The 24,937-nt window shown below is 44.5% G+C and overlaps 1 protein-coding gene across 1 annotated transcript; it reads left to right on the top strand.

The window, feature by feature from the left end:
- The first annotated feature begins 5,567 nt into the window (after positions 1–5,567).
- On the top strand, positions 5,568–23,887 carry PARD6B (par-6 family cell polarity regulator beta). The gene is made up of 3 exons (XM_053958243.1): positions 5,568–5,730; positions 10,386–10,608; positions 17,229–23,887. Exons 1-3 carry the CDS (start codon positions 5,665–5,667, stop codon positions 18,056–18,058), a joined length of 1,119 nt encoding a protein of 372 aa, XP_053814218.1. The 5' UTR covers positions 5,568–5,664; the 3' UTR covers positions 18,059–23,887.
- The last annotated feature ends 1,050 nt before the right edge of the window (positions 23,888–24,937 follow it).

Here is a 24,937-nt window from a genome sequence, read left to right as displayed (position 1 = left end):
ATTGCAACAAGAAGCCTACGACAAATCAAAGAAATCAAATGGCTGTGCACCGTCCCTGGGAACGTTGTCCCATCCCTGGAGGTGTCCAAGGGCAGCTTGGATGGGGCTTGGAGCAGCCCGGGACAGCGGGAGTTGTCCGTGGCAGGGGGTGGAATGGGATGAGCTCTATGGTCCTCTCCCACCCGAGCCATTCTGTGATTTCATGAGAGACATTTTAAAGCCCGGTAACAGGAATGTGATACAGCCATTACAAATACAGGTAAGGCTATGGGAGCAGTTAATGTCCTGGGCAGTCTGGTGCAGCCAAGGCCGCTGTCGTAATTAATTAACGGTGTAATTAATGGTGTAATTAACGGACGTCGCTCCGGCCACAGCAGCCCGGGGTGACCGGGACGGCGCGGGCACAGCGCCCTCTGGCGGCGGCGGCTCCCGCTGCACCCGCGGGGGCGGACGGTGGCGACAGCGGCGACAGTCGCGACAGCGGCGACCCAGGCCCCGCACGGACACGGCCAGTCCCCGGCGATTCCCTTCCCAAGCACTGTCCGATCCCCTTCTCAAGCACTGCGGCGCTGCCCGCTCCTGCTCCGAGCCTGTGTGAGCGCTCCTGCGTGACTCGTGTGCCGTCCGATAATAATTCATCCTCAACAAGGAATAGTTCATTACTGTCTAAAAGCTACCGTCATTTTTGCAGCCGGATGCAGGAATCATTTGCAAGATGCATTCATTGTCTCAGTCAGACACGGGAACAGTCCCTGCCATGAGCTGCCCTCCTCACGCGTTTCTGTCACAGCCTTTGACTCGCAGGGCACAAATGCGCTGTAGCAGCCCTGAGAAAGGCAGACATAAAAGCCTCGTCAGCTCAAGAAAAGAGTTCGATGCAAGGTTTCTGGAACGGCACCTAAAGCGTGGGGCAGGAGCGATTTGGCCATGGGAGCACTACACAAACTCACAAAGGGAGGCCAAAATGACAGCCGTGTTCACCCAGCACACCTGGGGACAGGGGACACGGCACAGCACGGGCCACGCCAGGCACTGGAGCAGGAGCTGGTGCTCACAGAGCTGGGGAGTCCACAGAGGCTGCTCCACTTCAGTTTTGAGGTCTATCAACCACCTTTCATGTACAAATGTTCCTTTGTGGCAAAAGGTACAAGTGCTCCTTATTCAGTGCTGGCACTTAAAAGTGTCACTTATGTCACATTTACTGGGTGACAGTCACTAGCAGAGGGCAGAGTGGTCTTCACAAATAGCCATAATATGTTCTCCAGATAAGCTTAACAGCAAAGGTTTTATTCCAAAAGGCTTATTAGGCAGAACTTTTTATCTAAGCATATGACAAAATTAAAATCCCAATCTGTACCAAACGAAGTTTAAAGTAAATTTTGCAGCAATTATTCCTTTGATTTGCCCTTTTTTTCCTCCCCCACTAAAATTCTGGACCAGGAATACTCAGTGAGTAGTGGAAACCAAACAGGAAATGTTCACGAATTCTTTCGTGTAAAGAAGCCCAGAAGTGTTTCCCACTGACCTGGGCAGCTCAGCACCAGCGTGCAGGAGAGTTAAATCATTAAACCCCACACGAGTGCAAGTGTGAGGTGTCAGCTGGGCTCACGGCTGCCCTGTTAAACAAGGGGGAATTCCAAAGGAATTCAGAGTCATTGGACACAAATGGATTACTAGATGAAGGGAAAGAAAAAGCTTTAAAAGCTTTTCATTATTTTAGCTAGAAACCCCAGAGAATTTAAATGAATGCATCAATATCGGCTTTTGACTTGCTAGGAAAGTGTTTTCAGAAAGCTTCACGAGTTTATTGCTGGACCTAGTTCATAACTGGATTTATAACACACCTGAAACAAATGTTTCTTTCACAGGCAGCATGGTATGAAGACAAGCTTTCCCAAAAAGGCAGACAAAATAAAAGTACAAAACGAAAGAAAACCCCCCCAACCCTAGGAAACTATAAATATTTTATTGGAAAATATCTCATATATGAACTTGGAAAACAATAAATTTATTTTGTCACAGACAGGTAAGTAAATATTGCATCAAAGTAACAACTAAAGGTTCCTGGAGGAGGAGTGCAGAAGGAAAAAATGCTGCTAGTTTTCCTGACAGGAAAGAAGAAAGCAAAGGCAGAAACAAACACAAAAACTCATTACTAACCCAACTATTGTTTCCCCCCCGCAATAAAATAAAAATTTAAAAACTCAAACAAATAAACAAAAAAACCCACCCCCAAATTAAAATCCTGTAACTGCCACAATTTCAGGGTAAGAAATAATATTTTAATTACACAAGTGCTATTCAAAAACTCCCGCTATTAATGAAGCAGCTAAGTTGCCATGCCCTGGGGTTTACTTGCTGAGCCTTGCTCGTGTGTTTGTGCAGAGCTGTTGGTATGGAGTGTGTTCCATGGAGATAAAATGGAACAAGCTCCCCTTCTCAGATTCTTCCTCTCTGATGCAGCACTTGAGAACTCACATTCTGCCTCAGGATCAGCACTATCAGCAGAGAGGTTTCAATGTATTTCCCTGGATTCATGGGGACCCAGAAGTAGAGCTCTACAATATTTTTGCATCTGTGAACATCAGATGCCTTCATGACACACTGGTTTGTCTGCACCTCTCACTTATCAAGGGGAGGGCAAAAGCAATTTGAGGTCACGCTGGTCCCTAATGTGAAAATGGAGTATCCCAGTGCATTCACTGCTGTTGAAAATGGGAAATGTAACTGGGGCACAAGATTAATGTATCAAAATTGCATAAGGTATCAATAAGAAAGCCTGTAAGTACAGGATTTATTTTTTAAAGAAAGCAGGGCCTTATTATCATTTTGAAAATAAAGCTTCTCCTTTTCCCTTTTAGTTTTCTCTACCCATCAAAAAACTCTCCAGTCTCTCATCAACTCCAAGACAAGATCAGATTACAATCTAGTGCACCCAACAATCACTCCTCTGAGCTGGCACTGACAATGTAAATAAAGACTACTTTATGTTAAATATGAAATCAGCATAAGCCCTGAACTATGCAATAAAAGATTAGGTGGATCATCAATAGCAGTCAACCTATGCTGGCAGCAATTTTCTGTGCTTTATTCTTGGAAATACTCTGTGAAATCCCAGGAGGGCTGTATGGAATACAATTCCACTTAAAATCTGGGATAGGAAAGAACATCTTGGCACAATCTCACTATAGTGCGTGGCGGACCTAAGTGATGGAATATATGGATAGAATACAATTCCACTTAATATGGAATACAATTCCACTTAAAATCTGGGAAATCTGGGATAGGAAAGCAACATCTCGGCACAATCTCACTATAGTGCGTGGCAGACCTAAGTGATGGAACTTCTACACCAAAACAAACAAAGGGGGGAAAAAAGGCCTCCCAAAAAAAGCTTCCCCAGCTGCTCAGAGATCAGGAAACCCAACCTGTCTTTCAACTTCACAGAAACTGAACGTGCCATGAATAGCTTGATCAGGTCTGAATCACAGGCTGTACGGAACTTGTGACTAAAATAGCTCTATAAGCTTACCTTCCAACAGGCACAAAGAGCCTGCCCCGCTCCCCACCTTTATCTCACATCAAATTGTTTATCACATTCCTTCCTCATACGTCAGCTCCTTGTGATGAAAGCCAGCCAGTGATTAATACATTTTATTAGGTTGGTTCCAGTGACTTGAAATGAATTTGCCCTGACTCCTCAGGCTCGCTCCCACACCCACTGCCTGGCACTCCAGCCATGCCAGGAATGCACAATAGAAAACAAATTATCTTAGGCGATACCTCATAAATCTATAGCAGTAAAATTAACTGCACAACGGCTCCAAGCAGAAATCAGCTTCGGGAGGTTTTTCCTCCCTTTCCTCAGGAGAAAAGAGCCAACCCAACAGCTTTAAAGCCCCAGAGGAATCACTGTTCCCTTGTCTCTTGCACTCTTCTCTGTGCTCAGCTTGTTGAACAGAGCTGTAGAAGACAGATAAGGAAAGCAGTCCAAACTCTTTTCATTGTTATAATTACAAAGTGACAGAATAAGAGGTTTTATCCTGGTCTTGCTCTCATAGCTGTAATCTGCCTTCTACTGCACCAGGATCACAGATTCTATCTGAATTTACAGGTTGAATTGTGTCCTTCTGCAGTGTAAAACCAAAACATGCTGGGTGAAGGATGAGAAGACTTGAATCAGCCTAGACGCCGTCTGGCAGCAAACTATACTTAACTATTAACAATATCCTCTGTGCTAATTACAGCTTGTCTTGGCTCGAGTGAGAGCTGCAATTCCTTTGCCTTTGGCGTGATGGGAGGAAGATCAACTGTACAAAAATCAGCACCGACTTAGAAGTGATTCAGCACTGGATGCTTTTTATTTAATTACTGATTGACAACTGAGACTTGAGAGCTGACTAGACACCCACGGCGTGCCTCAGGTGCAAGGCATTGTTTGAGCTCCCATCACAGCCATCCACACAAGATGTACATGATGAAACCTCACACAGCGCTCTCTCCTATCAGGTTTATAGATAATGGAGAGACCTGTAATTCAAAGGTCTGTTGACATAATGAGATTAATGTACATGCTTTCTTCTTGTCCATACACATGTGAGAAGTCATTTTTTTTTTCAGACAGTTTACAATCTCTTTTTGTAAACTTTGTACTTTTGTCAGGGTAGCTTAACTGGCCTTTGAATGAAGTTGATCTGTCTCAGAATTAATACAGTAAGGAAGGTTAGCTCTGACATTACCAGATCCTGCAATCTTATTTGTGACTAAAATGAAAACAAGCTCCATGAACAGCTTTACGTTCACAGGACGGACACAGAGCCACATCCTGAGAGGGAGACTTCACCCTTTTGGCCTGACCAAGGTTTATTCCTGTAACGCGCAAACATCAGCTAACACTGGTGCGGTTTGTGTGTTACATCCGTGGGATCCCGAGATCCCCGAATCACAGAGTCGCTGGGGCTGGAAGGGATCGTTCTCTGCAGGTCGTTCAGTCCATCCCCAGCTCGATGTCTGAGGGCTCGGAGCCTTCAGGGCAGCCTGCCCGGGGGGCTCCGGGGCCGTGAGGGGCGCAGGGCCGCGGGACGGCTCCTCAGGGCTGCGGAGGAGCGGCAGCGGGCACGGAGGCTCCCGCGGCTCTGGGAGGGTCAGGGCTGGCTCCTCAGGGCTGCGGAGGACCCGGAGCTCGCCATGCAGCCTCCAGAGGATGCGGAGCCGGAGCTCGCCATGCAGCCTCCAGAGCATGCGGAGCCGCGGGATGGCGGCTCCCCGGGGCGGGAGGTGCGCGTGGAAGCAGCGGGAGCTCAGCCGCGCTGCAGCCCCGTGCGCGCACAGCCGCGGGACGGCCCGCACCGGAGGCACGGCCCGCACCTGCTGCGGGCACAGGAGCAGAGAGCCCCGCGCGGCCCCCGCGCCGCCGCCTCCATCTTGCGCTGCGGGGCAGGTGCGCGGCCCCGCCCGTGCGCGGCCCCGCGGAGGCGGCGCAGGCGCGGCCCCGCCCCGGTCCCCGGCAGGTGCCGGAGCCGCGCGGCCCCGCCCCGGCCCGGCCGCGCTGAGGCGGAGGCGGCGGAGCGGCCGCGGCTGCCGGGGCTCTTGGCTGGGCCGCGCCGCTGCCCGTCCCGCAGCGCTCCGGCGGAGAGAGGAGCGGGAGCAGCGACCGCGCGCGGCATGAACCGGGCTCAGCGCGGGGCCGCGGGCAGCCGCGGCCTGGGCACCATGGAGGTGAAGAGCAAGGTGGGAGCTGCCGCCGCCGCCGCCTGAGGGCCGCGGGCGCGGGGGAAGGACCGGGCCGGCCCTGCGGGGCCGTGGGGCCGCGGTGTGGCTGCGGGGACAGGGACGGGGACGGCTGCCGACTCACCTGCCCGAGGGGCCGCCGGGGCACGGCCCCGCCGGGGCCTGAGCGCTCCGCAGGCCAGCGGGCTCGGGCGGGCCCCGGCGCTCCCTCCCCACCTGTCCCTCTGCCCGCCGGGGCCGCGGCTGCCGAAGGGGCGGTGGGGCCGCTTGCCGCGTGCGCTGTCTGCGGGGAGAAAGCATAAATGGTTTTGGTTAAAAAAAAAAACAAAAAAAAACCAAAAAAAAACCCAAAAACAGGTAAGTGGAGTTGGCCCCTGAGTTTCTGGACAGACTGAAAGACGTACAAATATGTGCTGTAGGGGAAGTGTGGGATCACTGGGCCAAAAGAGGTGTTTAGAGACATACTTGGGGAGTGGAGTACATGATCTCCAGAGGTCCCTTCCAGCCCTAAAAGTTCTGTGATAATTCGCAAGCGTCGAGACCCTCTCTTTGTCCGAATTGCAGTGAGTGCGTTTGTTAGTGACTGTTTCTGTAGTTACCTTCTTTCCCCTAATGATTATGTCTTTCTGTAGCTTTTTGTGCGGTACAGCGTAGGCTCTCAGTAGAGGTGGAGGTGAGCCCTGGCTAGCTTATCCGAAAGTGGAGTTTGCCTTCTCTTAGAGGCCCCGAGAGACTTTTACCCTGTCAGTGTTGCAGGAGTGTGTACCTGTGTGTTCCCGCAGAGATCACCGCTGTCAGGTGTTCACAGCTTTGCCCAGCTCTGTAAATTCTCCCGTGCGAGTATCCACAGCTCTTCTATTTTTAATTTTTTTTTTTTTTGCTGGTAAGGCAAAGTCTTTCTGACAAAACTTAGATATTCTGAGAGAAATTAGATTTTTTTTTTTGTTCTGCTTTATATTTGTAATAATTTCCAATTGTAAAACTGCTGGATGTACAGTATGAGGTGGAGTGTCACTGTTAGTTAAATAAATGTTGAGTTGAAACCCCTTTTTTGTTGCCTAGGCAGATTGTAAGTGCATTCACGTGGGAATGTGTTTTCCATTGGTGGACACATGGATCTCTTGGGTTGTTTTCTGAAGTGGGGAGCAGCCTGTGTTCTGTCCCCTCCTTTCCTGCTAGTGAGGTGTTACAGCAGCAGTGCAGGTGAAGCAGTCAGGACTTGAGCTGTGTGGATGTTTAAGGATAATGCATCATAGTGCTGGAACTTCTGGAGAGTGTGAGTTGGTCTCTACTTGAATGAGGATGATTTCCTTTAAAGTGCTCATTTTTCATGTGGTCTAAACCAGCAAGCACAGGAATATCTGGTAGCTGTTATTTCAAATACCAGGTAAGTTAGCACTGTGATGGTGAAGTCTTTTATTAGAAGGTTGAAAAGAATCGGGATGATGTGCTTATAAAACCAAATCACTTGTTTCCTCAGCCCAGAACTCTAGGTTTACTGTTTTCCCTGCTGTGTGTTTTCCTTGATTTAAAATACATCTAGGGAATCAGCCATGTGATGTGTTCTGGGTGTTTGTACAGAGAAGTGTAGCCCTGATGAACAGGGATTGTCCCTCAAGTGCGTATTATGGAGCAGGATTCAAGGCATTCCTAGAACTACTTGCTGCTAATGCATTATTTAACAGCACCTCAATTTAATATCGCAGAGGAGTCATCTTCCTTCTATGAAAATGAGCAATTCTGAAGAGAAAGAAGAAATGCCTGTGTGGGAGGTGGAGGACCATTCCTGTGCAGTGGCCTGGGCTTTGAAGGCTGCTCCGTGATGTGCAGCTCTTTATTTAGATATTCCAAATCAATAATTGTGCCTCAGCTGACAAGGCTGGGCCAGCACAGCCCAACTGTGGTTGCAGTTACATGAGCACAATCCTTTTGTTAGTTTAGTTTATTCAGTTTGGGTAACTGCTCTGAGCCTGCCCTGGCGACTCCCCATGGTACTTGAATTCCCAGCCATTTTCTTGTCAGTCCATTTTCTTGTCATGGAAAACAAAACTTTATACCCCAGACTAGAGTTCTGCTGATGGTATGGGATCCCCAAAATAAGCTTCTAGTTCTCTATATATTAAAATTCATGTTTTCCCCCTTTCTCATGACTTGGAATAATATGTTTTTCTGAGTAAAATCTTAATAACTGCTAAGCCAAAGGTCACTGCAGCTCATGTTCTGTCAATGATGGAGACTTGCACAGAGCAGCTCCGTGCTGTGTTTCAGAGGACTTAAAAACATGACCCAAAAATGAGTGTTAAGTGGGCATCCCGGGTGCCTTCCTGGTGTGCTGCCATGCCTTCTCCCGGGGGAGTTACAGGGGAGCAGCACGGGCTTCTAAAGAGCTCAGGTGGCAAGGAGCCTTCTCTGCTTAAGTTACTCCTCCAGTGTCTCAGCTCCTCTAGAACCTCAGTGCTGGCCTGTTTCATGGGATGGAGGGCAGCGTCTGGTAGAAAATGCAGACATTTCAGGGATTCAAATAATGGAATTGCACCGTTGGACTTGTCTTTTACCTGCTTTCTAATAATATTGAGCAAACTGTCTTAGGGAATACGAGTGAGTTATGAGTCTTCTGGTGTTTGCACCAAATATGTATAAAATAACATGGAAAAAATAAAAATCACACGTTTGAAAATCTGCCCCTTTGCTTGCTGTGATAATATTCACCATTCCAACCTGAGGGTGAGGTTGTTGGCTTTTTAAAACTTTTTAAAAAATATTTTTAAAAAATATTACTGAATTATGTTTAAAGTATGTAATCCTTGAAAGCCAAACCATTTCGATTGCTGCCATGCATGGACAGTTCCTGTGGGGCTCGGATCTGAGACAGGACGAAGTCCTGCACTGATGTCACGATTGAGCTGTGCTGCCTCTGACGTGTGGGAGTTCCTCCCGTGGGCTGGGCTTTGTTTGTAAGCAGGTACGAATCATCCCTTCTGCCTCATTAGTTAATGTTAGGGTAATTGCAGGTTTTTTTAGAGCAGGAATGTTCCCAGATAATTCCTTTCTTTGAAGCTTTTGGAGGAAGGTGGGGTGTTGAAGGTGTAGCTTGTTTTGAGTTAGCGTGGTGTTAACGTGCTAACAACGAGGTCCTTGTCCCCTGATTTTCAGCGCGTTGTTTGTATGTGAGAGCTGCAAGGCTTTTATTCTCCAAAAGATTGTAATCAGGTGTGAGGTAAAGTGCACCTCCACATCTCTTGTGTGTAACATACACCAAAGTATGTGATACTGAGGCTCAAACGTGCACTCAGAGCATTTTGTGTCCTGCTCTGCTTAAAACCAAACTTGCTAAAGAAATTATTTAAAGTCTTTCTTTTCACTGTAGATCAGCAATAGAATTCACACACACAAAAAAAAAAAACTCAGCCGACAGAGGTTTTTTGAATTATTAGCTTATTATCCTTTAACTGGTATACAGTCTGCTCTGGTTTTTGTAACCTGGCTGCTGCTATCTCTGAATTCCTTTTGACATCTCTGGTATGTTGTGTATGTGCCCGATATGGAGGATTTGGAGTAATTTTTATCCAATATTCTGTTTGCTTTGGGTCCTGCCCTTATTAGGCAGAACACCAACATTTTACTAGCTATGTGTGATAAAAACCACTATTTGTCTAGTCTACATCAACTGCTCATCCTTTTCTTGGCATGCAGTTGAGTCTCTGCCTGCCCCCACTGTATCATTGCCTTAATAAGCAACGTGTTTTAATAAGTGTTTGCTTTAGAGATGATTTAGGAGACTCAGCTTGAGTGGATTTGTGAGCTGGGTTTTTTTGTTGAATGATTATGTTGACTATAAGCAAATCCTACCCCTGAAACTAGTGTCAGTAACTAATATTTTTTTTTCCCATATTTTCTGAGCCTTGCCAGATTTGGAAAATCCAGGTTCTATACCCTGGATAGAACCCTGATTCAAAAGACTGGCTTGCATGAGTAAGGCTCAAAGTTTGATTGCAGCAATCTTCTGAATGCTCTTAAAGGCAGTGGCTGGTTGCCTCTGTTATCTCTTCAGGTAGGAGCAGAGTGGACCTGAGATCGGCTCCCCAGAGCTGCGCTGCGCGCGGGTTGTGCTGAAAAGCAGCGGCAATTCTTTGTGGTCTTCACAGCCAAGGGGCATTTTCACTTCCTGCCCAAAGAGCTGGGGGTGTGAAGGCTGCTCAGCCCTGCGTGGGTGACCCACAGTTGTGTAACAATCTCCACACGCTGTTCTCAAGGGCACTGGTAGTTCTCGGAACCAAATTCCAGGTGGTCACATACCACAGGATGTTAGTCACAGTCCTGCCGCCTCTCGCTTCTGTCCCTTGCCCGGCGTGGTTGCTTCATGAGCCTCTGAGAATCTGCAGCAATCCCTGCACCGGTTTGTCACCTTAGTCCTGGTGAGCTCCCGTTAAATGGAGCAACCGAACAGCCTTGGCATGCTCAAAGGTACCTGTTTGACCAGGTATAAAACTAGTTATAATTTGGGGAAAAAAACAACTGTTTTCACTGACTGTTTTATACCATGTCAAAATCATTTGTTGTAGTTCTTAGTGCACTTTAAATTCCATAACATTTCTGGTTTAACATAAAATAATTGTTGCTTCCATATTAATGATGTAAGATATATTTTGTTGTAGTTTGGGGCAGAATTTCGACGATTTTCTCTGGAGAGATCCAAACCTGGAAAGTTTGAGGAGTTCTATGGATTATTGCAGCACGTGCACAAGATCCCAAACGTTGATGTTCTGGTGGGATACACGGACGTTCACGGAGACCTGCTGCCTATCAATAATGATGACAATTATCACAAAGCAGTTTCTACAGCCAATCCTCTCCTCAGGATTTTCATTCAGAGAAAAGGTAAGAGCACTTGAAGAATGTGAATCATCTATTTATCCAGTTATGGTGTGATGTATGGAAGAAAAAACTCTTCAGTCCTATTTCTTCATGTCAAATTCCGTAATAATTATGGGTCATGAAAGGTATTCACAACTTGTCTCTCTTGCAAGGGCTTCCTCAGGCAACCTATTTATACTTTGTGATGTTTTGCTTATATTTAGTTGAGCTAAAGTCAAGTTTAATCTCTAGCAAATGCTTCTTTCTGGTTTTATGTACGCAAATGAAAATAAACTTTTAACCTCTAAGCTTTTCTGCTCTGTATGTTGGATACTTTTCACTTAAAATTCCAATCTTGATCAGACAAGAAGAGAGACCGTTACAGGATGGAAAGTAATATTAAGAATGTTATTACATGAAGTATTAAATGCAATATTAAAGTATAAATTTAAGGCTAACTTTGTAATATGCTACTCTTATCACACTTTCCTAATAAAACATTTTGAAGTTTTCAGTTGACAAGCTTGTATCAGTTAGCAAACCTCAGGAGTGAGGGCTGCTTGCTTTGTTGGCTTGCCTTTAAAATTAGTGTGTCTGCTCTGGTTGTGTGTTCCTACTGTCTGCTTTTGTTCATGAAGGGAAAAAAAATCCAGTTAGAAGTTTGTATTTGTTCTTGTGGTGTTGTTCCTGGTTGTTGCTAAGACAGGCATCTTTTCCTTAGAAAATGCTTGGGCATCAGAACCTTTTATCAACTCCCACTCCAAAAAATGAACAACTCCACAAGAGCCTGACACAAACCCAATATTCATAACCAGTGTGGCTGCTCAGCAGCTGCTGAGTGCCTGCAAAATGTTTGTTTGTGTTGATAGTATAGACTGGTAAGGCCTGTGCTCTCAGTGCTGAAATGCCAAAGGCATGAAGCATTTGCTTTAGCAGAACCTGGAGGGAGACAAGGCCTATGATTCCATCTAATCCCTACAGTAACCATATGACAGGAAGGGATAAGCCACTTTGTCAGCCTGGGATTATTGAGTTTGTATTTTAACACCATATGTTTTTAGATTGTTCCTACTGTGACAGGTCTAACGTTGCCAGTTCCTAATGTTGCATTTGTAATGCTTCTTTAGTTTCCTACAATTACTTACCTTGATTTGATCCAGGTGGGTTATTTGTTACTACTGTGGTGCCAGGAGTTGATATAATGCACAAAAGTAGTAGATGATGAATCCATTTTACTTTAGCAGAACAAGAAGTGACGAGCAGGAAAGGCTGTGTAGGAAGTGCCAGGTGTCACTGCCTTCCCTTGGACACGAGAGCCTTCTGCCTGTGGAGCTCCAGGGAATAAAGAGCCCAGGCTGGCACCACAGTCCCCCTGCACTTTGCTGGGAATTACTTGTGATCACACTGATCACATCTGTTGATGAAATTGAGGCTTTGCCTTCACTGACACCTTTGCATATAGAGTAGATGTTTGTTTGATGGAAAACACAGAAATAACTTTATTCTGTATGTTATTTGTGATGATTTGCCTGTAACCAAAGTTGGATTGGTGGAGTTACGGATGGTTCATATTTTGTGCAGCATGATTTAAGTGTCCTTAATTCTCAGATTGCAGCAACCTTACTGGCTCTGCCTCTGGAATGGAAAAGAAATGTCTTAGCAAATACCTGCTATTGATGGGGCTGCTTTGATCTGGGCTGGTTTGGAGCTATAATAAGTGATACAAGTTACTTCTCCACCTGTGGCTTTCATGCATTCTCTTCAATGAGCTGAAGAGTTTTTGTGGGTTTTGTAATGGAACTTTGACTTCTTTTGTATTTCCAGCAGCAGTAGTTGGGAATTTAAGATCTTTGACAAAAAGCCACTGTGGGGAAGAGAGATTGTTTTGATTCCTTGTAATGTATGAAATTTTTATCATACTGTCTTAACTATTTAGCAACTACATGCAATTTGTGCAAAGCTAACTTGAGGTATGAGCAGACTGCAGTGAAATCTAATGTAAATAGTATTAACTTCTTAGTATATTGCATCCAAGGAATACCTTGAGGGGCTGAAATGGGAGCTGCAAGATGGTTTTGCTTCTATTGATAAGCAATGGTTGTGATAATGGGACTCCAGAATTTGGGAAATGTTATGCCAGAGTAAGAACTCTTCTCTCTCCTGTTGACTCTGAAAGCTCTGTTTGTCCTGAACATTTATGTGCCTTGGTTGATATGGTAAAAAACCTAGAGGCCCTGTAATGAAATCACAAATTATTCCTCTTAGGCTCCTCTAATTGTATTTCACAAAATTCCTTTAAAATAAACTGCTCCAGTGCTAAAATCTAAACTGGGGCTTGATGTTGCACAAGTCAGGATTGGCTGTCAGCTTGCAGAAAACATTCCTCACTGGAATTCCATTCTGCAGTTTAACAGATTAACAGGTACTGTTGACATCTGGTATTTAAAGGTTAAACTGATGTATTGTGATTAAATCCAGATGTATGGGAGTCACTCTGTCTGTGAGAAAAACCCTTCTGAAGAGAAAATGGAGGGAAACAGTCTGCACGGGCTGAAGGGCAGCTTGATGTGGGGAGCTTTGCATTGGAAATCGAGAACAACAGAGATAAGAGAAGATACATTTCATTATAATATCCTTAACAGTCCCTCAAAGGATTCGAAATTACAATATCCAACTCCTGCAATTTCTGTATGGATGTGGCTGTATTTAGTGAGAAGTGGATTCTTTGGTTAATCCACTTGTGCCTCTTGAGAGACACTTTGTCACTGAGAAGCTTTACTTTGCTGAGAAGTAAGAGCAGTTGGCTTTTTAAACAGCTCTTTGTGGACTAGCCTGGCTAATCTGAGGCCTCTTCCTAAAAACACAGGTTGATTTCCTAAAACCATATTTTGTTTTATTTTGTGAGTTTTAAATAAGAGGAGGTTTGTTGAGTCGTATTTAGAAAATGCTAAATTGCATCTCTATTCAAATACACTTACTACTTGGGGGCTTTGAAAGTTTAGTTCTCAAAGGGTAACTCTACATTGATTTGCAAATGGGTCAGGAAAATATTTCAAAAATCTGTCTTCAATAACATTAAATTGAAACCAGATTTGGCATTTGTGGGCTTTTGTTTTCAATTTCATGTAATAAGTCTGTACAGATTGGTGCCACCTTGAGCTTGAAACTGCTGAGGGGAGAAATCCTTCCTGCACCGTGTGGAGTTCTCCTTCACACTATCTGTAGTTAACACCTTGTCCTTTGGCTTTAGGCCAAAATATTTTTCGCTGGGGCTTTAAACTGATTAGTGAGGTGCCAGAACAAAGATGCCTTTGTACTTGAGAGTATTGCTTTAGAAAACTTGTTTAGTAGTGGAAGAGAGGTTACCCAGAGTGTGCTGTTCTGCTGAGATTTGGGGAGATGAGTTTATCAACCTTCCACTACTTTTTCTTCACAAATTCTCTAACCTTAACTGTCTATCTTAAGGTTCGTGCTAGTTCTGAATTATTTAACTATTAAGAGCAGTTATAATGAAAAAAACTTTCCCTCTGGTTTGTCAGAGTTTCTTAAATGTTTTGACATCTGGCTTGCAGTTTTGGGATGGCTTTATTTCAGCCATGTGTCCTGTAACTTAAGAAAGTTACTAAAAACAAAACCACCAGCTCAGTTTAAGATTTCTGATTTGTCTTCTGAAAGAGACTTTTAAAATTCCTTTCTTTTCCAAGAAGTGTTTTTCTGCTCTTAGTTTTTGTTTAAAAAGTCCTTTGGAATCTGTTATTTGCATGCAGACATTCACATAGTATTTCTTTTGAAGCCAATCCTGTTGCAGCTGATCTTCGTGTTTCTCTGCTAAGTGGAAAAATTTGATTTGGACAGAAGTTACCAGCTGATAGTTGTGGAAGGCAGGCTGGGAGGTGGTTTCTGTGAAGGAAGTTGGGAACAGTTCTAAATCTAACTTGAGTAAAGAGCACAAACTGTCTTTGATCATTTACAGGACATGATAGATCTACTTGGATGTAATAAATGTGTTTGTAGATCCAGTTTGTGCCAGACTTCCTGCAGGGTGTGTGTCGTGCCATGAAGGTGAAGAAGCCTTATAGCCACTGTGGCAGGCTGGGACCACTGAATGCTTTACATATTTGATATGACAGAATAGGTAAAATACCAGAGTCTGTCTGATTCTGGTAGAATTTGTGCTCTTTGAATTTAAGGAGAAAACCTCATCGATTGAATACCTTTTAATCTTGCAATGCACATGACAAAATCAATCCCGACGAAGCTTTGCTGTCCTGTTTCCTCGTGTCTTTTTCTAAACCAGCTGTTGTACTAAGAGCAGCAGGAGCCAAGTGCTTGACTGGCACCAGTCTGTTGAGCCCTGTATCCTGGAGCTGTTATCTGCAACTTGCACTTCAGCAGGAATGAGTGCAAGTGTTACCTTGTATTTAAAGCAGCAAGAGGTATTTAAAGTAAGACCTGTCTAGGATCTGATTTCACAATTGTCCTTTCCAGGTTGTTTTGTAAACAGTTGTACTTCTGAATAAAAAAAGAGAAGTTATTGCACCTCATTGAATTGCAAAAATCCTTTCAATGAAACACCAGATGTCTAACTGGAAACTGGTTGGATGGGTTGTCAGGGGAGATAAGGGCAAAGCTTCTCTACTTTTCCCTTTGATCATAAATTTTTAGCAAACAAGAATTGTTCCATGTTGTCTGAAAAGTCAGCATGTTAGTTGTCAGCAGTGGATGGAGTACAGGGGTTTAACCAGCTGATCTTAGGCAGACATTCCAAAGGGCCTTCTACAGGGAAAAGGCTGAGTTTGCATTTCTGTAGGTGTTTTACTTCAACACTGTTCACCTGTTAAAATGCTTTGGCTGGGAGATTGAGTTGTTCTTTAATGCACTAGCTCTTCAACACATCTGACCTAACACTCTTATATGTGAAGATCAGGTTTTAGGCTATTCCTAAAGTCTTTGTGCTTGATGTTAAGATCTAATGCTGTGTTAATTAAACCTTAAATTGCAAAGTAACTGAGATTGCTACAGAAGTGACTTCAGGCTATAGTAGGGCTGTGTGAATCAGGTATCTTCAGAAATAACTGTGAGTTAAATTGTTGAACAACTTTAGCTGTAAACATCAGTGCAAAAGATGCTCTGTGTTTAGCAAACAGCTAAGCAAGAGCTTTGCCTTCCTTATGGAGTAATTATTTTTTTAAAACAAAGGAAATAAAAAAGAAATGTAAATGAGGCCTTCATCAGGACACATTTTTCTAAAACATGTTGATGAACCATTGTGTACACACAAGCCAGTAGTTGACAATAAATCCCTTTGAGTTTTTTTTTGTGGGCTAATTTAAATTTGTTTCTTTTCCTCTTGTTCTTTATCTTTTAGAGTACGAGGTCCAAGGCTGCCTTCCTAGAGCAGCCAAAGGACTGTTCTTGTTTTCAGCAGCCCTAAAGGCTGGGAAGGGAAGAGTTGGTGTTACATGCTGCAGTAGTGCTAGCCTGTTGCTCTAGGAGTACTTTCTCTGTTCCATTTTGCTTGAAGCATCTGAAAAGTCCAAATTCAACTGGTTCATATCTGTATATCTCGGCCTCAGAAACAAGTGCACTCATTGATTTCCTCAGCAGCTGGCAGCTGTCCTGAAATGCCACCAGGGCAGCATTGCCACAGTCAGCCCAGTCCACAGATTGAAATGTATAGCCATTCTTCCACTTTCTTGGCTGTACCAATGGCATCTGAATGGGATAATACAAAGAAACCCCAACTTCTCTGTGTCCTGGGGTTAGTGCAGTCTGGTTCTGCATGATTATTGGGGGTTTTCCCCTGTAGACCAAAGATGTGTGCAATAAGGATGAGTGTAAATCTGAGGAGGCTCAGATCCAAATGTATTTAGGTTGATTCTTTTTGGTGAATTATTGCATATTAAAAAGGAAAATGAAACCCTTGAAAAATAAGCATTTCAGAAATCAGTATTGCTTCCACAGAACATGTTTTCTTGTCCCTTGAAAGTAGTTGTAGGAGTAATACTTCTTTTGGATTTCTTTTAAGCTCTAAGCCATTTGCCTATTCCTGTATCAAGTTGTGGCAGTTACAGCATTGCTTGCATGAAGAATTTTGCTTGAAGTATTTGTGTGCGAGGTCTCTTTGTTTCTGCTCCACAGCCATTTTACCTACATGGCGTGGGGGCAGGGAAGAGTGCAGAATGGAATAAGCTTTCTGGAGTTTGAATCCAGGTCACTTGGCTGGCTCCCAGTAACTAGGCAATAATAGGCACACTGGCTGCTTTCCCTTTTTCATTCTTTCTTTTCCAATGATCTGAAACCTGAGGAGCGAAAACTAGCAAGTGGAATTACTCTGAATAAAATTGTTTCTAGGAATGTACTCATTCTTTCCATTCTACCCTTTCTCAGGCAGCTGTAGCTCTTTGTGTCTGCTGCTGCTAACTGGTTTTAATTTCTTTTGCGCACACTCTTTCCTTCGGTAGTAGAAAACCAAAAGTATTCTAAACTTCGTGTTTCATAACATTAAAGCTTTCATTTCGTGAGAGGAGAGAAAGGTTTCTCTGATAGTAGGGCTAACACCTTCCAGATGAGCTGTTTGACACATGGGAGCAGTGTGACCCGGCTGTCTGCGGGCTCTAATCCCCGTGTGCTCTGTCTTACAGAAGATGCAGACTACAGTGCCTTCGGGACGGATACCATGACGAGGAAGAAGAACGTCTTATCCAACGTGCTACGTCCGGATAACCACAAGAAGAAACCCCACATTGTCATTAGCATGCCCCAGGACTTCAGGCCCGTGTCCTCCATCATAGACGTGGATATTCTGCCCGAGACCCACCGCAGGGTGCGGCTCTACAAGTACGGCACCGACAAACCCCTGGGCTTCTACATCCGCGACGGCTCCAGCGTCAGGGTCACCCCGCACGGGCTGGAGAAGGTGCCGGGCATTTTCATATCCAGGCTGGTCCCCGGGGGGCTGGCTCAGAGCACGGGCCTGCTGGCTGTCAATGATGAGGTGCTGGAGGTGAACGGGATAGAGGTGTCAGGAAAAAGCCTCGATCAAGTTACAGACATGATGATTGCGAACAGCCGCAACCTGATCATCACGGTCAGACCCGCCAACCAGAGGAACAACGTCGTGAGGAACAGTCGGACTTCGGGCAGCTCCGGCCAGTCCACTGAGTCCAGCCTTCCCAGCAGCACTCCAAACATTCTGGGGAGTCTGCTGCAAGGAGAAGAGGAGAGCGATGAGGAGGACATTATTATTGAAGACAGTGGCGAGCCACAGCAGATCCCAAAAGCTGCGCCTGCCAGCGAAAGCATAGAATCCTTATCACAAATTGAACTCCTCCACGAGTCCACACAAAATGGATTCCTTCCTTCCAGTGAGATGAACTTGAATCACTCAGCAGGCAGCATTAGCATGGAGTATGAAGTCCCAGAGCCAGGGCGTAAGTCCTTAGAAGAAGATGGAACTATAATAACGCTATGAAATGACTTTGGTGTACTTTGTATAAGTAAGGATGCCATACGTGTTTAAATTGGGCTTAATATGTAACACATCTTATACCTCTCCATCTACCAAGCACTGCAGTTAGATTAAAAGGAGGGAAAAAAGTAAATTCAAGAAATTCAAAATTACATAAGTTGACTAACTTCATTAATTCTGCACTTCAATGTAAATAATTCACAAAGCTGGATGATAATTGATAAATAGCTGAAATTGAATGAGGAAAATTTAAATTGAAAATGAAGGATAGCTAAGAGATGACTGTGAGCTTTCTTTTAAAGGTACTTGATTTTTATTATTTTTTAATGCCGTATACTACTGGTCCTATAGAAGTAAACTTCCTTCCGTGTGCGGCCGACCGTCTCGTGGACTGTGGTGTCACGTTCCTCTGACGTGTGATGGAGCTGCTGCAGCCCCCTCACTCCTGTCCTGCTGCTGCTCTGCTGGCAGGGCTGTGTGTGGGCTCTGAGCAAGAGGCAACTGGGAGAAAGCCAGAGGTGGGCTGGGAGGAGATGGGGGTGACTGGTCTGGTCCTGGCTGACACAGGGCCAGCAGGGCTCTGGAGGTCACTGTTCCTTTGTGAGTGAATGTGCAACCACAGGTGGGTTAGTCAGGCACCATTACTGGTTTTAATGGCCAGGCAAGCTTGCTTTTAATGACTCTGATTTTGAAATTCAGATGTGAAAGTCTTAACACTAATGCATCAAAGACCTGTTCTCATTCTAGTTTGCAATATTTAAGGATATCACTGGATTTAGGTACTAATCCCAGTACATTACAAACAAATCAAATGTAAACTTAATGCTATGGAAATAGCATCATGTAATCTCTGTTACAATTGCAGTCCTAGTAGAAACTGTAATGATTTCTACTAGCAAAGGTTTGTTGGAATGAGTCTGGATTATATAAAAGTGACTTTCTTCAAACCTGAAAAGTTAGAACAGTCTGAATCCCTGGATTAAAAGAAGTTTTAAATCAGAATGAGGCTTTACTACACCTTGTTTGAGCCATGTGATATTAACTTATTCATTACCAGTAAATGCAGATTGCTGTGTGCCCCTGACTGGGTGTTGTGGATATTACAGTGTTGCTCTGTGTGAAAACACTGATGACAAGTCCTGATGCTGCAAGAGCAGAGGTGGTGTGTGTAACCACTGCACTCACTGGGACAGCTGCAGGGGAGCCTTCTAGCATTGTTTTTATCCTTCCCCTTTTTGTATCTCTTGCTTTATCCCTTTGGCCCTTGGTTCCAAACCTGACTCTCCTCTGGGAACAGAAGTTGTGGCAGGAAAATGAGCTGGGGACTAATAGGACTGGGGAGAAGGATCTCCCCAGGGCTGCTGTGGCCTCTGTCAGGGGGAGTAGGGTGCCACCAGTTCTGTCCTGTGCTCCTGTGCTCCCCAGAGCAGCAGTCAGGTGCTTGGGAGCCTGTTCCACCCTCTGGGAAGATGTGATGAGTGGGAAGGGAGACTGACCCCTTTCTTTTTTTCTCCTCAGCCTATTTGAGGAAAATCTACCTCTGGTAACTTTACTAATGGGCGACCAACTCAACTTAATGGTAGGGCATCTGTAAAAGTTGTCACAGAGTATCGGAGGCTAAACCTGTGTTTGTTTCAGGTTTTTGTGATGATGCAGAAACAACTCCCTGCTGTTTGATGTGACAAAGTGCACATTTGAAATTAGTATCTGATGAGCAGTAGTTTTCTCAAACCTCCAATGCCATTGGAGTCCAAGATGCCGAGGGAGGCATTCATCCCCTTAGGATTTATGGAGAATAGGCACAGCAGGCAGTGGTACTCTGCAAATACAGGTGAGGGCCTCTTTTGCTACACTTATTTATGGTTTCTCTGTGTGTGTGTGGAGAGCCCTTTTACAAGAGCAAGCTCTTTCAAGTGTTTCACTTTATTGCTAATAATTATTAAAAATGAAGTAACTACATTCCCTTAGTGTGAAATGAGAAAAAGAAATGTTCATTCTGCAACGTGAGACTTTACCTGTACGTGTTTTCTCTCAGTGCTGCTCTATGCTTCCTTTCTTTACGGAAGATTGTTTACTTTGAAAATATCTTTATTTTCCTTTGTCAAAAGACTTTCCTTCCTGCATGAAATCACCAGTGGAGGGTGAGATTCATTATTCTGCTAGTTTGCACTTCTGTGCCTTTGGTTTACTTGAATGTATTGTGACTAATCCAAGGAATAAAGGCACTTGGATGGGAAGAGAAGAGAGGTCCAGAGGTACAGAGAAGGAACTGGTAGTGCACTTAATGCAGGTGTAACGTTTTCATTCCATGCAAATCCACTCTGGGGCTGGTGTGGCCCGTGAGGATTTTGCAGCTCAGATCACAGCTGGGAGGGCTGAGTCTGGCCAGGAAGCTGGGCAGGTCCCAGCCCCGAGGCTGCTGTGCTGCCAGGCACGTGCGTGGGTAGTTTGAATAATATTTATGCCAGTATTAGGGACTTGTGGAAATTTAACTGAGGTCCTACTCTAAACTGCATGAGACTTCATCTCTTGGGACCTTTCCTGCAAACCGAGTAATCTAAACATGAGATAATGTTCTTTTTGACATAGATTCTCTTCTGTTTCACAGAAATTTGGTGACATAAGCATTTGGGACTTGATAAAAACTTAAAAGAATAAATGTAAAGAATGTGTATTTACAGGTACAGTGACAGACTGCAGAGCATGTAATTGCTTAACGCTGCAGTTACCATAAAGTTTCTAAAGTTCTTCCATATCTTACTAATACATACACTGTTAATTACAGAAGATTTAAAAATTGCTACTTAGGGATGATCAATGGTTGATTATGAGTGGCTAAATTTAATTTTATATATAAATGATACTGGAGTTCAGTATAAGATTTTTTTAAAATATGCTGATATTGTTAGCCTTTCATTCACTACCTCCTAAATTTTTAACATCTATACTGTTTTCTCCCTGGAAGACAATACTTAAAGGCTTGACTGTTTTATATAGATTTTATCTATAGCTAAAAAAAGGAGAAAAAAATCCAGAGGTGATAGTGAGGATGCTGCGCATGATTGACAATATTACGCTGCTATTGATGTAATCTGTGTATTAAGTATCCTGTGTGTGTAAATTGTATTTTCAATCCAGGTTTTATAAATTAATTTATGAAATTCCCAAATTACTTCAGAATGGAATGAAAAACTAAAATTCCTTTGACTAGTGTTATATGTTGTGTACATGCACAGAGGGGGACAAGTGATTCCTCCCTGGTGGCTGGGAGATCCAAGTGCACCTTAATAGAAAGAACAAATTCTTAATAGAATTAAGATGCATTTACTTTAAAGTTCTGCTGTGGTACTGGAGAAGTCAAGCCTAACTGTGAATCATTTTTTTTTCCACACCTGAATTAAATTTAGGACAATGTTCTCACAAGCTGTCTTTAACATGTGTATTTTTGTGAATATTATGTATTTTCTAATTAAATTTTACTTGCAATGTGATTTTTACATGAATGAACTTGTTTAAAATGTCAAATATCAGTATTTTTCTTACAACTTTAATGTATAATGTACATTGGTATCTCACCGAATGAAGATTGATTTTACAAAAATCAAGCTAGATGTAGTTGTATATTAGTCTTATATTTTTACAGACCAAAATAATAAATGGATATAGAAATAAAATGGGTTTTTTTTCAATTACTTTGTCAGATAAAATGAGGAAGAATGTATCCTTTTTCTCAAGTGTGACAACAGATGGGCTTAATATGTCTCTCCTGGCCAGCGGGCGAGGCTGTGTTTGCAGGGATGGTCTCTCTGTGTCCCTCCCCTGGAGCAGAGCCGTGCCCTGGGCACTCCCAGCCGGGTGTCCCGCAGTGCTGCTGCTCTCTGTGCTGTGCCTGCAGCAGCAGGGACCCTTCACTGCCTGCCTTGCCTGAGGGCTGCTCCTGGGACAGTTCAGGTGCCTCCTGTCACCTGTGTCAGGTGCTGCTGGGACGCTGTCACTGCTGCTGGGAGTATCTGGAAGAGTCCATGGGACAGCTTGAACTCAAACCCTTTTCACTTACAGCTGTTTCCTCCCACCTCTTGCCTTGGCAGCCCTTGTACACGTTTACCCAGGGAGGAGAGACTCGGGCTGCACTCAGCCCTTCGTGTGTGGCTTTTGTTTCTGCAGCTTTGGGGCTGAGCAGAGTTCTGCTCTGCACCTCCCTCCTCTCTGTGGGACTGGTTGGTTTGTGTGCTCAGGGCTTTCCATGCCTGCAGACGGAGCCTCGGGGAGGGGACAGCAAGACTGGGATCAGCAGTGACTCAGAGTGCAGCCAGGCTGCTGCCCTGGGCACTGGAGCGTGAGTGGCTTGGAGCTGGGGGAGTTCTCTCTGCACAGGACACTCGGAAGGAATGCTGGGAGCAGAGTGGCATTCCTGGAATGGTGTGAGCTCTGCCGTGCATCCTCTGCAGTTTCCCTGGCTCGGGCACGGCCCTGGGGTCACCCACGGAGGCAGCAGGAGCAAAGACTGAGGGCCCGTCCTGGGGAATGCCTGTCTGGGAGGATGGAGCGAGGCTGGCTCTGCAGAGGAGGCACAGCACAGACTGCCAGGGGATGAGGCTCGAGTGCGCTCACAGGTCAGCAATGCTGCTGCTACACAGCACTCCTACCCACAACAGTTTTCTGAAAACTGAGAAACTTATTTAAAGGAAGACTAACTTTCCCTACTGCTGCCTCCTTGAGGAAGGAATGCAGCTGTTAACTTCATCTGTCCTTTAAACCCAGGAGCATTTCACTTTTCTCAAGGTGATGAGCTCTTAACAAGGCATTAGGACTTGGGTTATTTTATGAAATTGAAAATTCATGCATGCTTACAGATACAGGCTAGTGCTAAATACCCATTTGAAGATTTTTTTGTTTTCTTCAAATTACCTGTGGCATTCTAGTTACAGACTTTCCAGAAGTCTTCTGAGCATGTGTTCCTTGCAAAACAAGTGTCACACTCAGATACTGGAGTGTAGTTGTATGTGGTTAATGCTAGAGAGGAAAAATCAGCTTTAAGGTAGCTTCATAAATGGCTTCCAATGCTAACAGGAGGGAAGATGGGTTGGATGGTAACAATATTCTTGGATGCTGTTAGAAGTATGCAATAAATGGCACAGCTGGTCCTTGGGGAGGCGAGACTGCAGCCAAGATGTAGGAATTCAGACTCCTTGTGCAGCTCTCATAGATCACTTGTGTACTTTGCTCTCACACAGGAGATAAATTTGTCTTTGGGGACTTGATGGCGTGTGCTTGATTTAAAAGTGCTTTAGAGCCATGAAGCACAAAGCAATTGCAGTGCTGTGGTATCAAACCAGCACTTCTTATACCCAGTTCAGAAGTGTTGCTAATAATGTATCATTTCCTGTCTTTCCAATTAACATTCCTTTCTATTGAACTGCTATTTTATTACCTGATAGCAGAAGGAAATACCTTGCATTTCATCAGTGAGAGAATGTTGTTCCAGGCTCTGGGGTGTTATGTTGAAGGTGTATGAGTGTCTTTGCTGTCCCCATATCAGAACGTGGTTCTTGTCCTGTGAGGTGCAGTGACTTCTCCAGAGTGCCCTCGTGAGCACCTGGCAATGCCCAGGTACTGAAAATGGCTTTTTGGTAATCACAAACGGAACGGCAGCGCTCAGAGCTGAGGAACGGAGAGCAGCAGCTGATGTGAAAGGAGCCAGAGAAGGAAGGGACAGCACCCAGTGCAGGGGTCGTGCTTTTATAAATGACACTTGGCTGGTGTGCTTACAACACACAAAGCTGGTGTGTATCACAGTCTGTCCTGTCTAAATCAGTGCTGAAAGTGGCCTAATGTCCACAGCTGCAAGAGAAAATGGAGAAAAAATAAAGAGCAGGAAGCAATTAACTAATGAAGGAGGTGAGAGTCCCAAACGCTGCAGAAAGGAATACATAATTCTGCAATGGCCACAAGTTTGTCTGTTCCATGAAGCTGTAGAAGTTGGTCAAAGAAAATATCCTATCTCTAGCTGCAAGCCTGGTCCCTTCAGACCCTCATAGCTGTAGCAGTAAATTCTAGGCATGAGAAGAGTATTCTTCTGGTGAGACACTGGAATTTCTCAAGACTTTTTGCCTTTTTTTTTCTTTTGCTTCTTTGCTATTGTTCTGGATATTGTGTACCAATGTTTTTTTAAAAAAATGGGATTCTCTTTTCTGTTGGAGAACACAAATTATTTGAAATTCTGAAAATGTTGAGGAGAATGAGCTGAATATAGAAACATAAATTTCTCTGACTTTCTGAATGCTGCATGACATTACAAAAAATGCTTGGTGTTGTAATTCTGAAATTTAAATACCTAATTGCTTAAATCTTGTGAAAACCTTGTTACTAAATCTGCCATTCATACTCTGTCCTGTGCAGCCAAATGAGAAAAGTAGATATATTTTTTGCAAACTCATGAGTTTGTAAATGAGCTGAAACTTAAAGCAAAAAACTCCTCGCAAAAGACCACTTGGGTTTTATTAAACATGCTATTAACTTTCAGATACGCTTCAGGTGGTCATTAACTAGATCTCTGTGGTGTAGAAAGGGAGGAGGAAGGGGGTAAGGACAGGACCTGCACCAGGCACGTCTGTAACCTCAAATCCTTTCAGTAGCCACAAACGGGGACGGACAAATACCGAGCACCGGGAGCTACGTTTTCCTCTGCAGCCCTTTCATTTCCCGGTGACTAAAACCAGAGCCGCGCCCGCCCCGCTCCCGCAGCCGCGCCCGCCCCGCACCGCCGGGTGCCGCGCTCGGCGCGCTGGGCTCAGCCGGGCCCGGAGCGCACCGGGAGCGCTCGGGATGGACCGGGAGTGCTCGGGATGGACCCGGGAGCGCTCGGGATGGACCGGGAGTGCT

Source organism: Vidua chalybeata, chromosome 17 (genome assembly GCF_026979565.1).
Source record: "Vidua chalybeata isolate OUT-0048 chromosome 17, bVidCha1 merged haplotype, whole genome shotgun sequence".
NCBI classification, from domain to species: domain Eukaryota; kingdom Metazoa; phylum Chordata; class Aves; order Passeriformes; family Viduidae; genus Vidua; species Vidua chalybeata.
Note: the sequence above shows the minus strand (reverse complement) of the source record. Positions and strands in the feature narration are given on the sequence as shown.

Excerpts from the sequence above, each read along its gene's own strand:
- PARD6B (XM_053958243.1), top strand. The coding sequence starts at position 5,665 with ATGAACCGGGCTCAGCGCGGGGCCGCGGGCAGCCGCGGCCTGGGCACC. Across the intron at positions 5,731-10,385 it reads CCATGGAGGTGAAGAGCAAG|TTTGGGGCAGAATTTCGACG; the intron begins GTGGGAGCTGCC and ends ATTTTGTTGTAG. Across the intron at positions 10,609-17,228 it reads GATTTTCATTCAGAGAAAAG|AAGATGCAGACTACAGTGCC; the intron begins GTAAGAGCACTT and ends TCTGTCTTACAG.